The 14,392-nt window shown below is 40.9% G+C and overlaps 1 protein-coding gene across 1 annotated transcript in view; it reads left to right on the plus strand.

The window, feature by feature from the left end:
- The window catches only part of CTNNA2 (catenin alpha 2), a 1,055,603-nt gene that overhangs the window by 243,329 nt on the left and 797,882 nt on the right, over window positions 1-14,392 (plus strand). The window contains exon 4 of the mRNA XM_068564030.1: window positions 7,310-7,476. Within this exon, the coding sequence (XP_068420131.1) occupies window positions 7,310-7,476 (167 nt within the window). The remainder of the gene's footprint in view (window positions 1-7,309; window positions 7,477-14,392) is intronic.

The following is a 14,392-nucleotide window of genomic DNA, read 5'->3' on the forward strand; positions in this document are numbered from 1 at the left end:
CATCCTCTACATACTCATGAGTCCCAGCTCCCCAAAATTCATCTTCCTCTTTCTTGAATTTCCAAATGCCTGATCAGTGGGTGTTTCTCTACAGATGTTCTTCAGATGATCCTTGTTAGTGAGTCATTTAGAAAGATCAGGATGCTAGTAAGTAGAGGGCAGGAATCATGACTTCATCTTGAATATCCAGAACTTACAAGTATCTACCACATAGCAGGTGCTTAATAAATGCTTACTGAATGAATAAAAGGATGAATGAAATGATATATAACTCCTTATATACTTTGCACCCATTTATAGGTATGATCATACAGTCAACCCTACAAACTTAAGGCAGTGTAGACAGGACTGTTACTCTCTAACCCTCCAAATTTCCCTCACCCATAAGACTGCATGTCACCCTGTTGGGACATGTCTTCCTCTCAAGGTTGATGTTTGTTATAACCTTACTTCATTTATTTTAAGAATGTACTTTTGAGTTGGAAGGGGAGAAGACTGTCTGAGATCCATCATGACCCTCATGTTAAGCTATTGATCACAGAATTGAAGAAAGCTTTGATTAGCACATTTTGGCAGTTTGTCTTTTTGAATTTAGGGTTTTGAGTTATCTTAAATCAATTTTGTTCATTACCTATTGCCAGATCCTCTCACCGAACAAATATATTTTTGTTCACTGTATTTTATTACAATTGATATCCTGATGTTGATTTAGATGTGGTCCTCCTATGATCTCTCTTAATATAGGAGCCAGAATGATGGTGACATGGATGCCTCCAGTCAATTCAGTAAAGAAGACTCATGGCTATAATCACATTTAAGAAACTGCCATTTCTCTGTGATGACTTAGAAATCAATGGCAGTTCAGAAAATAAAGCATAAACTGTGCCATTTAAATCCTAGAATCTGATCATTATGGTTTTTTCACCCTCAAACTAGTGAAGAAAATCAGTTTTCTCCATGTGGTATTTTAAAATATAGCTTAATTAAGCTGTAATTTTATAGCATCATTTACCATGTTCATGATACCAATTACTTGGAACATTTTTTTTTTGTTTCTAATTTTGAAATGTGTAGTAGAGTTTTCTATCCTTAATCAACTTTTCTCAATATAAGAATTGTTCCTGGGGCTTTCCTGGTGGTGCAGTGGTTGAGAATCTGCCTGCTAATGCAGGGGACACAGGTTCGAGCCCTGGTCTGGGAAGATCCCACATGCCACGGAGCAACTAGGCCCGTGAGCCACAACTACTGAGCCTGCGCGTCTGGAGCCTGTGCTCCGCAACAAAAGAGGCCACGATAGTGAGAGGCCTGGGCACCGCGATGAAGAGAGACCCCCGCTTGCTGCAACTAGAGAAAGCCCTCGCACAGAAATGAAGACCCAACACAGCCAAAAATAAATAAATAAATAAATAATTTTTTTTTTAAAAAAGGAATTGTTCCTGTGCTTTTTTTTTTTTTTTTTTTTTTTTTTTTTTTTTTTTTTTTTTATGCGGGATCTTCCCGGACCAGGGCTCGAACCCGTGTCCCCTGCATTAGCAGGTGGATTCTTAACCACTGCGCCACCAGGGAAGCCCTGTTCCTGTGCTTTGTTTAGCCAAAGACTACTTTAGAAAAAGTTAAGTTGACTTGTTATTTTACAGTATTACAATTTCAAGTGTAGTTTATTCATCTGCAGCCTCTAAGATGCAAATTATATAATGTTCTTTCTTTATACTTCCTATTTGCTTTTCTTTGTATTTATATCTAAGCTGATTGAAATCAATGGTGCAAGTATTATTTAGTTGTACTAATGACAATTATGAGATACCATAGGAACTTACAAATATATTTGCACCTAAGCATAGTATCAAGACATCCAAACTGGTATAAAAAGGCTTAAGTTATGTGGACTAACTTGGGGACAGTCAGTTGTGAATTTGTGAAACCATACAAAAACAGAAGGTTTCGAAAGAAATATACTACAGTAGTAAATTGCAGCAAATTTAAACTCAGAGTCAAGAGACCCAGCTTCTGGTCTGAACTCTGCCGTTAAGTTGGCTGTGTGACCTTGAGTGAGCCATATAAGGTTCTTGATACTTGGCTTTTCTCCTCTGAAATTAAGGAGTTGGACTCCACCTATGAGCTCACATTCGATATCTTTCAAACATAGGTAGTAATTTAGATCCTGAAATAGGTCATAGTGACTTGATATCAATTGTTATCTATCTTATCATTTGTCTTCACAACATGCCAGAAACCAGATTTTTTTCCCTCCAAAGCTAATTGGCAACACCTTTTATGTTTACACTATAAATTTGCTTAAAAGTTTGTGTACAAGCAAACTAATCATCCCAACTTGAATGACTAGTTAGTAGGTATTTAACATTTGGAAAACTAGGGGGAGTTGTTTGTTCATTTCTCTATGCGAGTTGTCATTTTCATAATCTGGATGCAGCATTAGTTCTCAGGCAATGGCTGATGTGTGTTTGTTTTGGCATTTTCCTTCTCCCTGAAGGACATTTAAAAAAATTCTCTCAAAGTGTATCGAGTTGAAAAGGGGACTAGATTTTTATGTGTGGTTCAGAAGAACACATGGAAGACCAAAATAATTGAAGAAAAAATTTTAACAATTAGAGGTCTCTCAAACTGGAATGGTTTCCTAAGGAGGCAGAGGTCACACCTGCGTTCTGCATCTGCTAAGATTTAGGCTTCGTGATGTCCTCTGACATATTCTTAAATTCTGGAATTTAGACATTAACTCCCCACCCCACCACTACCTTCTTATTCTGCCCTTTTTTTTTTTTTTTTTTAACACAGTGTCTTAATTAGCAAGAGGAAGCCAACATCCTCTTTATTTGCATGTTGAAATGGTGAGCCTGCCTTTTTCATTCAGAATTAGATGATAGCATTTTTGATGATCATATTATCTCTGCTGTTCAGTCAGGATGTCACTTATGGCATTGTTTTTCTTTCCTCATCACATTAAAAGATTTTTTTAAAATCACATTTCAACTACCAAGTACTATATATCAGTCTACTGACATTTCAGTGGGTTTTGATTTGTAGTCATGGTTATAGAAGAATAAAGATACTAATCAATAGAAACATTTATTGACTTAAGAGTATAAAGTCAACAGCATGCTTTTTATAGAGAGACTTGCCTTACATATACAGAGTTATTGAACTTTTGGATTTATAAACAAAGATAATTTATTGGGTGCTTACTTGCTTTACAAAGTAACTTACAATAGGTTTTGTTTAATTATATGTTTGATACAGTGCAGTTATTTCAGAAACACTTCCACTGCACAATGAAATTTAAAGTTACCATGTTTATCGATTTCTTTTCTCTTTATTTTTATTAAAATATCAAGTGACATCGGATTCAGTATTGATCCTCTGCACTCCATTTTTCTTTTACGCTTAGCACATTGCTGTTTACTGTTTCCAAGTCTGCGGTCTTCTACTGCATTTAAGCAAGACAGTAATCACCATTTTATGGAATGTGGCTCTTGCTACATTTATCAAGTCCTTGCAAAGATTCCAATTCCTCCAGGGTAGCATAAGAACCAAAACAAGCACCAATTTGAAAACCAAGCACCAACACCATTTTTTTGGGGAGGTGGGTTATATTCTGTCTTAAAGTGATATGTTTTTATCAGGCAGATGTTTTCTTGCTTCTTAATTATTGTGTACACAAGCAGTGAAGTCAGCCACAAAATACACTTCCAAACCTTTATCTGGGAGTTCACCAACTATTCTTGTTGTATTGGAGAGGATCGCAGTGATAGTGGTAGCTGTGGTATTAATGGTAAATAATGAGTAAGCTCCCATTACTGGCAAGGCCTTGTGCTGGGTGCTTTGAATGCATTATCTTTAATCTTTAACTCTAATGACAGCCTACGAAGTAGCTGTTATTATTTCCACCTCTATTTTATAGTTGAGGGGACTAAAACACAGAAGTGGAATAATCGCTGATCTCACAGTTTAATAATGGTTGGGAGGAGTCAGGAGTGACCCTTGGTCTTTGTTAAAGATGTATATTCTCTGTTAATCCATGGGTTAATATATGTAAAGCTTTTAGAACAATACTTACAAACTAAACCTTTATACAGAAGCGCTGTATACAGATTAATTAGTATTATTTCCCCTTAGTCACTTATTTGGAGATGTTATTTTTTTCTTCTTTCCAGCAGGTGGTAGTGGCTTGAGAGGATCAAAGGCTTTATCATAGAAACCCTGCTCTGAGCTTAGGTCTGTAATCAAGTTTATGAGCTTGAATACAAGAGTGTATATACAAGAAACGGGCAGCTCTGGTGTCCTCTCCTTATTGCTCTCTTCCTGCTCGTACACATGCATGCTATTTCTTAGCTAAATATTTTAGTCTTATAGAAAAAGCAGTTCCAGGGAAAAATAGCTAATTTTATTCTGATAAACTCTCTTATCATTTTGTAATATAGATTTCCTTTTTCTTTTAGTAATCCTAAAACTACAGGGATGTAAAACGCATTAAAGTTATAGCCGACTCCAGAGTGCCTTTCCTTTAAAAACATGAAATCATTTGTATCTACTTCAAGTGAGTTTTTAGTTTTAATTTAAATTGGATTAAATCATCTTTTATTTATTTGAGGATAATCTCAGAATGTAGTGTGACATTTCCTTTTGCAGAGTCACATTTGCTAATGTGGATCTCTCTCTGTCTCTGTCTCTCTCTCTCTGGGTCTCATTCTCTTTCTCACGGACATCTCCCGAGTGCCTTCCAGGAGTGCCTGGTGTGGTCCCTAAGCTCCACCTGACAGCTCCGTCCTGCTATGTGCCATCCCCTGGCTTTGAAGCAGTATTGCTGGCCAAATAGTCAGCATCTGGATGAAGTGCCATTATACTGACCCCCTATATGAAAATCTGATCTTGAAAATCAGTTTGATTAGGCACAGTTTCTCCACAAGCTGGAAGGGGGTGTGACTGGACTGTCCTCTTAGGGCCCTTTTTTTCTAAGAGCCCTGCTTGAACGGTCCATTCTTACCCAAGCTATGACTCATACCAATGTAACCTGAAAATTTGGGACCAACCACGTAGCTCCCTTGGTTCACCTGCAGAATAAATCTCCCCCTTCCTTGAATAAGTGGATCCCTTCCAACAGCAGCTGACTTACCCATTAATACCATATACAGATGTGTCCATTCTTCACCTAGGGTGACCCTCTCGATATTTCATTAGATTCACCTTGGTGTGTAATGTTCTTTCTTGCTGCACTCTACAGAGTAAGAATGAGGTAGACTACTCCCCACCACTCAGATATCTGCTACTGTCTTTTCCTGGGGGACAGGGAGTGGGCAGAGAGGAGATTTATGCAAGCCTGTGGCAAGGGTGGAACGCTGGGATTGAATATGTATCTCCTAACTGCCAGCCTCTACCTTAAAGTATATTTAGGCCTCTAGAGCCATACATCTTGAAAATTCACCAGTATGATAATGAATATTTAAACTTCTCCCATGCTGTTGTTATATATTAAGCCACTTGTTTGTGCCTAGGCATAAAGACTAAGCTGGTTGGCTGTGTAATAGATGGTAGCCTCTTTTAAAAATCCTACAGCACAATATATTTCCTTACACACCCACATTTCTTAAGTATAAAAAGGATCACTGTGAGTGTTTAAATAACTACAACATGGAGGGAATTACATTGTATTTTGATCTGCCTGTAAAATGATGAGAAGAGTTTTTTATTTTCCCTTGTATCTTAGGATAAATTATAGGATGCATGGCCTTTCAGTGATGTAATTAACTTTATTTAAATCAACTCGGTTTTGATGAATAGATGAGAAGTATCATTTTATAAATATTGAATGACTTGTGTCACCCTAATTTAATTAATTGGTCAGCTTAACTCTACTCTTCTGGTTCATTGAAGCATTTGTACCCCTGTGTATGTTCTGCTCTGTGAAGCTTCATTATACTTTTTCCTAGTTCTCTGTTCTCTGGGTGGATATCCACCCCATCAACATGGGGCCCATCTCATGTAGTGAATGATCTCCCTTTGTTTCCCTCTCCTGGGGTACAAATATGTACCTGTCCATTGTGTTGGGTCCGTATTCACCATCACCACCTCGTCTCTGGTTTCCATACCTAACCAGTCCCCAAATCCGTTGTTTCTCTCATGCAGATCTCATTAATACTCCCTTCCTCTCTGTATCCCGTTCCTATTTCCCTGGTCCATGTCCTCATTACTGCTCCCTCAGATTATAACCATGTTTTCCTGTTTTCTCTGCACTAGTCTTGTCCCTTCCAGTTTATTTTATATAATGTGGCCAAAATTAAAATCTATTAAGTCATTTCCCTCCCTGCTGAGGACACAGTTCAGATCTCTTCCACAGTGTTCCAGGCCCTGGTGCCTCTCTTCCCCACACCACTGACTCGCTGTGACTTTCCAGGTGATTGCATTTCCCCATACTCAGTGCCCTGCTCCAAGTTCTGGAGCCTCGTGGTGTTCCTGCTGCCTCGGGTTTCCTTCCTACCTTTGTCTTCCTGGTGAACACATTTTAGTTTTTCAAAGGCTATCAACGTTGACAGCTTCCCTCCAGCCTCACACTAAATGAGTAAATCACTTCCTCCTCTTCTTTGCCTTCATTCTTAATCATATGTCTATGATGGCACGTAATCACTATTATAAGTATGTATTTACAACGTGTGTCCTCATTAGATTGTGAATTCCTTGGGGCCAGGGCGTTCTTAGTCACCTTTGCAATTCCAGAGCCTGGAAGAGAATCTGACATGAGTATATGCTTAATAAACATCTGTTGAATCGCTTCAATTGTCTCATAAATGTTCTCTATATTAGAGAATAGCTTCCTAGCAGAGAATTAAAAGAACAGACCTGGGGCAACTCTATAGTCTGTTGTTGTCTGATTAGCTCAATTAAGAGTACAGAGCTCATGAGGCCAAGGTCTTAAGTTTCATTCCTCTCTGGAGCAGTTAACTTTATTCTTCAACTGTTAGAAACCAACTAGCCTAGTGAATACCACTGGTTCCAAGGGATGTGCAGAGTGAGAATGAATAAGGTCAGGCAAATCCATCTCAATTCTTAGACAAATTGAATTAAATATCTTCCTTATTGATGCTAAACACATAATTTTACACTTGGGTTTTGTCTACAGCACCTGTCTGGGTGCACTTATGCGTTTGACTTGAAAGTTTCTGCTGCACTGAGGGAGCTGGTACCACCTGGTAATAGTGGTTTTGCAATGAGAGCTGTGATGGCCCGTCCACAGATCTTTATGACTGCCAGCCTCTGAGCCTCCTGTCTACCCACATGTGTCTCCGTGTCTGTCTTCCAGGTGAGACGATGCGCATTGCCTCTTCCGAGTTTGCTGATGACCCGTGCTCCTCGGTGAAGCGTGGCACCATGGTGCGAGCTGCCCGGGCTCTGCTATCGGCTGTAACACGCTTGCTCATCCTGGCGGACATGGCAGACGTCATGAGACTTTTATCTCATCTGAGAATTGTACGTATGTAGAACTTACCAAAATGTGCTTTATGTGGGTAGCAATATTGACCATGGCACTGAACTGGACCAAAGATGTTTCACTGCTCACCAGATCACTTGGTTACTCACCCAAGTGGTATGCCCCCAATTTTTCTACTACTAAAATTATATTCAATAGTACATCTTTCAAAGTTACAGAAGATTCACTTGAATTGTTTTCCTTCTCTCAAAACACAGTTTGGATTTCCCCTTAGTTCTTGGCGTACAAAACAGTGCATCTTTCAGGCTGCAGAGGCTGCCGCGCGTGGTGTGCCTGCCTTGACTTTGTCTTGAGATTCAGAGCAGCGCTGGTCCCTGTGGTAATTCAGGCCAGGCCAGCTCTTCTGGGTAGCTGGCCATGTGACCACCTCTGCCCACCTTAATGTGGATCCCATGTTGCATTGTATTTTGTTAACTGCTCCAGCGTTGCCCTTTTGTAGAATTATGTACTTTGAACCTCCCTTAGTCTGGCAATAAAAAGAAGCCTCGTCCACAGCACTGATGGCTAGAATCAATCTTGTTGTATCAAGCTTGGCATCTAACATTCCTGGAATGGGTCTCTGGGTGCATATGTGCCCCACCAACTCCTAGAACTCCATGATATGTGCCTTGCTTGTCAGGATTCCTTGGTTCCTGTTAAGTCTTTTGTTTCTTCATGGAAGTGGAGACTTGCCCTGGTCACAAATTTTCCTGGGTCACATGCAACTCTCCCAGTCCTTGACAGCTAGGCCTTTCTCTGTTTTCCTAGTTGCTCACTGGTATCTAGTTGCAGCCTGGGTGGACGCACCCTTTGATGATGTAACTCAGTTGCTTAGGAACGTGGCTTCTGCCTTGAGGGTCTCTATTCCATGCCCGTATTTTCTTCTTCCATGAAATGAACAATGAGGGGGCAGGTGAGATAGGAAGTGAATAATGGCAGCCTGCTCTTACCTCACCTTCCATATCAGATTTGTCCAATATGGAGGTTCATTAAGAAATTTCCAAAATCACAAGTGTTCTCTGTCAAAAAATCTTGGGCAGGGTCTTAGCTGAGCTGGCCCCAATAAAGGAGCCAAGATTTCCAAAATTTTGTATAAACTCTGCAATATTATGAAAGGCCTCAAATGCCAACATCCCCAGGCTGAGTTGCATGGTCATAAACGACAAAGAAGGCATAGCTCTTCATGGTTTCCGTTCACGTTCCTGAGGAGCCAGGGGACACGAAGCAGAACCTGTTTGGGAATTTTTCTCTCAGACTTTTCTCAGAGAATAGGCCTCAGAAACCCGGGAAGGCTCTTGCAAGTTGGATGAGGAGAGCAGTATGAGGAGAGACTACCTATTTCACAGGATACTGAGGGGTAGTGTAACTTTATGAATAACCTTATGGCCCCTGGAGTAAGACAGCCTAGGTCTAGTCTTGGTTTGGGGTCCACTTGCCAGCCTGTCCTAACCCACCACATAAAGCCTCCACAGCATAGAGAACAGACAGGGTGGTAGCCAAAGGGGAGGGGGGCGGGGGAGGGATGGGATGGGAGGCTGGGGTTAGCAGATGGAAGCTATTATCTAGAGAATGGATAAACAACAAGGTCCTCCTATAGAGCACAGAGAACTAGATTCAATAACCTATGATAGGGGCTTCCCTGGTGGTGCAGCGGTTGAGAATCTGCCTGCCAATGCAGGGGACATGGGTTCGAGCCCTGGCCTGGGAAGATCCCACATGCCGCGGAGCAACTGGGCCCGTGAGCCACAATTACTGAGCCTGCGCGTCTGGAGCCTGTGCTCCGCAACAAGAGAGGCCACGATAGTGAGAGACCCGCGCACCGTGATGAAGAGTGGCCCCCGCTTGCCACAACTAGAGAAAGCCCTCGCACAGAAACGAAGACCCAACACAGCCATAAATAAAACAAACAAACAAACAAACAAAAAACCTATGATAAACCAGAATGGAAAAGAGCCTTAAAAAAGAGAATCTATACATACGTACAACTGAGTCACTTTGCTGTACAGCGGTAATTAACACAACATTGTAAATCAACTATACTTCAATAAAATATATGTATAAAAAATAACAAAAAATGAAACTTCCTTAGGTCTCAGACACCTCATCTGTTAGTAGGGGGCTAATGATTGTGCAGCCCTCAGAGTTGTGGGGAGTTTTAAACTGGGGGAATTCCTTATGAAGCATTCATCACGGAGTCTGGTGCAAAGTAAGTGTTTGGTAAAATGGCGGCTATGTCACCATTGTCAGATCCCGGAACTGCAGTGCTGGCTGTTAATTCTTCAGCCCCGCCTGAATTATGTGCATCTTTTAGGCTACAGATGACTTTGTTCTCAAGTGTGTTGGAGAAAGTTTTGTTACCTTTCTCTTCCAGGCTGCTTAGTCTTCAAAGGCAACATTTTAAGAAAGATCTTTCCCCAGATGGACAGTCTTCCTTTACCAGGAGAATAGGACTGAACCTAAGGAAATTAACTTATATGTTCTCTGTGCCGTGGAAGGCCATTTCAAGCCCCTCTTGAGGAGTGATGAAGGCTAAATATTCTCCCCGAATGGCCCACACGTGGAGGGTGCTTGTGCAATCGGGGCCTGTAGTGTGATGTACGGCACCAGTTGCTGCCTGCTATCCTGCCTCTACCCACCTGTTTTGACCAGTGCTGTCGGCTGATAATATCACACTGCAGCCTGTCTTAATGTGGAGTCAATTATATCCTCTTCCCGACACAGCAGTTTGAGAAGTTAAAGAAAAAAAAAAAAAGATTTAGCACAAAATATGGAAAGGTCAACCCAGCAATATTAAGTAGTCCTGTCAGACTGTCAGTAGTAAAATTAAAAATGATTGTAGACTGAATAACACATTTGTTCTACTGAAAGCGCAGCCTCTGCAGGGAACAGCGGTGGCAGAATGGTGTCCTCTTGTGGAGCAAGTGGGGAACTGCAGCTTCTGGTGCTATCGCTGAATTACTCAGGAGGCATGTGTCATACTTGGGTTCAGGTCAGTCAGGGTTTCGTACGATGGGACTATTGTTCCAATCCCCTAAAAAAGACAATGTGTCAACAATTCTTTGAAAATGAACATGGTATATAATTCTTCTTAGCATTTTTGTTCTTTTCTATAGAAGCACATCCTCTCATAAACAAGTGTTGTCTGCCAGCATCTACTTACTTGTTTTTAACTCAAGATGAAGGAAATATCTTTATGTATTTTGATGGAGCAGGTTAGAAATTATCATCTATACTTTTATCAAGACTTCTTCCAAATAAAAATGAGTTTCTTTACCAAATGGATGATAGAATATAGATGAGAAAAAGAGTGGCAGGTGCCTTCTAACGATAATAAAGCAGTGACTTGATTTGGGGTCGGAACATTGATTAACACAGTATAAGGAGTCCTGTAGCTTCCTGCCGTGTTAACCACTGCATAGGTATTTTACCTTTAAGCATTTCAGATAATATTTTACTTTTCATCTTTTAGGCCATATGCCAAAACTTTATTGCCGTTCTTTGCAGATATTGATTTTTCTCGTTTCTGAGTAACTTACAGGAATATGGAGGGAATTGCCTTCTTATCAGAAACTTATTTTCATGTTTTTCCATCAATAATTCACTGAGTAGATGAAGGAGAGTCCATTTATTCTCCTAAAATGCCCGTCTTCATTTTCTGCCCTGCACCCTCTAGGTAATTGTTGGCAAATTGAATAATCCTGAGCAAAAGTCATTCACCCTCTGAAAATGAGTAAAGAACTGGGAATTCTGCAGAGGTTGTGTGATTTGGCAGTGTGTAGGTTTTTGCATTCTGCTACCTTAAAATTACATTTGCAAAGTTAAGTTTATATGCCTGCTAAGGAGTCCATCTTTTCATATAACACATAGATATTCTAGCTGCTCATATTAAGCTACTTGCTCTATTTTGCAAGTATTTGTGTGTGTTTTAATGTTGAGCTCTCTTTTGAGTATGTTATATTAAGGATTCGTATGACTGCTGAAGGTTTTTGCTACTGTAGTTATTTTGAATTCAGGAGGATAGTGATGGAACAGCGAGTGACATATAGTTCAAAGCCGAGTTATCGCCAAAGTGGGAATTTGATGTTCCTGAGCGAAGCTAAAGGAATCATTTGCACATCAGACATCATTAAAAACTACTGAATTATAATCACTTGTATTGTTGAAGTTGCTGGTGAGTGATTCCCTACAGACACCTGGTGTATCCTGCAATCAGTTGACATTATCAGTGTGTTAGATGGAGATGTGACACTTCACGCTTTGAAAGGACTCCTGCATTTCAATCAGTGATTGAGAAGAGCAATATTTATTTTCCCTAAACTCTGAATGAATGCAATCAGAGTATATTGTCCAATTCTTAGCGTTGGTGATGTCATTACACACAAACTCACCTAGCCATGTGTGTGTCAGAGGAAACAATCACTTTTTTCTGTACTCAGGCTGAGTCCTGGAATAATGATGTTCCCGATTATCTCAGAATTTCTCCTTAGAAAGTCAATAACAAAATGAGAAAACACAACCATTTAGTCAACTTCTCAGAAAATTCAAATTATCTTCGAGACTACCAGGGGACAAATCTAATGCTTCTGCCCCATTGTTGGTGGGTGAGTTTAATATTACCTGTGATTTTTGTGACATTAGCATTGAATGGTCTTAGTGAGTCCCCAGTAACATTATTTCTCAGTAGTCTGCTGTTTTGTCCTGCAACTCTGATGTGGCTCTTTTTTAAAAAAAAAATTTATTGAAGTATAGTTGATTTACAATATTTTGTTAATTTCTGCTGCACATAATCAAGGTATAAAATATCCTTGTCTCTGATTATAAAGGTAGATGTTACTGCCCAGGTTCTTAGCACATGTTTTTCATCAGAGCTGTCATGGCATTAACTTCAGCTGGTTTATTTGGAATTTATTTATTTATTCAGTTATCCTTTCAAGAGATACTTATTGGATGCCTACTATGTATAAGACATTGTGCCAAGATATATGACTTCAAAGGTAAATAAGACTCAACTCCTGCCTTCGCAACTGTATAGGCTGGTAGTGGGGGAGACATTAAGAAAGAGTGCAGTACATGTTGTGAAAATTGCGCATATTGCTATGGTCTCACCTGGAAGGAAAACATAATAATTAGGATGTTTTCCATTTTAAATAAAAGAAACCCAACTCAAGTTGGCCTTTCCAAAAGGGAATATATTGGCTCACCAAACTAAAATTCCAGAGGCAGGTAGCTTCAGGCAAAGCTTGATCAAGGTACAAACATGTGACAAGGACCAGGTTTCTATCTCTTTTTCCTCACTAAGGACACTCTTCTCTGTAGGCCCTTTTCTCAAAATCTCAACGTAGCTACAAAATATTCTCAAGATTACATGCTTCTAGACTATAGTTAGCAAAAAAGAGGAAATTCTCTTCCCAGGCAGCTCAGATAAAAGTTTTACAATTTTGTTAGTCATTTTGGCTTCTAAATCAGGTATACATCTCTGAGTTAATTATTTAGAGGGGGCGTGGGATGTGCTGATTTCTTAGTTTGGTCAGCACTGTTCCTCTCCCTCATCACCCCCCAAGCCAAGGATGGGATCAGTTCAACCAAATGTATTGTTGGGTGATTTGCGATAATGTGAAGAAGGGTGATGTGATTGGGAGAGGGAGGTGTTAGGACTGGGGCTCAGTGAACTGAATGAGATTTACCTTTTCCTGAACTAATTGTTCAACCACAGATTGAACAGGCTGGAGTCACAAGCCCAAGCCTGAAGCTGGGGGCTGAGAGTTGAGGGTGATTGGAAAGAGGTTGGCCCCATCAGAAGAGTGGGGAAGGTATCATCCTGTCCAGTAGTGAGAGCAAAACTACACAGTAATTTGAGCAGGGAAAGCTTAATATAAAGAATTATTAGGGGCTTCCCTGTTGGTGCAGTGGTTGAGAATCCGCCTGCCAATGCAGGGGACACGGGTTCAAGCCCCGGTCTGGGAAGATCCCACATGCCGCGGAGCAACTGGGCCCATGAGCCACAACTACTGAGCCTGCGCGTCTGGAGCCTGTGCTCCGCAACAAAAGAGGCGGCGATAGTGAGAGGCCCGCGCACCGCGATGAAGAGTGGCCCCCGCTCGCCGCAACTAGAGAAAGCCCTCGCACAGAAACGAAGACCCAACACAGCCAAAAATAAATAAATAAAAAAAAAAAAAAAAAAGAATTATTAGCTCTAATAGATTAGAGTAACAAGGAATTGTCTAGGAAGACTTAAAGAGAACTCTAGGGAATCTAGGAATGGCAGATGGAAGGAGCAGCCACTCCCTCCAGGACTGAGATAGAGCACTCTAGGGAGAGCCCACCCCAAACCAGGGCCAAGATCCAGATGTTCCTAGGCCACTGGATGACAGAGAGGCCACTGAAGTGCCACACAAGCCAACGGAACTTGCTAGAACTCTGCCCTTTAGGGTGTCAAGGAAAACTGTGCATGGAGACATGTCTCACTAGAGACATTCCACTACAGTATCATCCATGGGGGCCACCTGGTGTTGGAGGAACTACCCCTGCTGCCGAGCCTGTCCAGGGAGTGCTCCAGGACCAGGAAACAAAACCCCTTCCTCCTTTGTTGCCTGTCAAACACTCTCTCCCTACAAAGCTTAACATAGGAATAAGATCTTAACGTAGGAATAAGATGTAAAGGGCCCAGCTACGTGTTCACAAAGCAGGCAGAAAGTATGAAATTTAGATTTGATAACCAGCCTAGGGAGAGAGTGAGTCACTGCTCCCAACTGGGATGCTCTTGCCGTAAGAAGGGAGATGGATCCAGGTGGGACAAAAGATTTCACCTACTGAGAGCTTCACAGATGGAGGAAAGAACAAAGGCATGAGAGTGAGGGAGGGACTTGGAGCGTCCACAGTAATCTGGTTGATTGATTCTGTTGTTGGAGCAGACAG

The sequence above is a fragment of the Eschrichtius robustus genome, chromosome 15 (genome assembly GCF_028021215.1).
Source record: "Eschrichtius robustus isolate mEscRob2 chromosome 15, mEscRob2.pri, whole genome shotgun sequence".
In the NCBI taxonomy this organism is placed as follows: Eukaryota; Metazoa; Chordata; class Mammalia; order Artiodactyla; family Eschrichtiidae; genus Eschrichtius; species Eschrichtius robustus.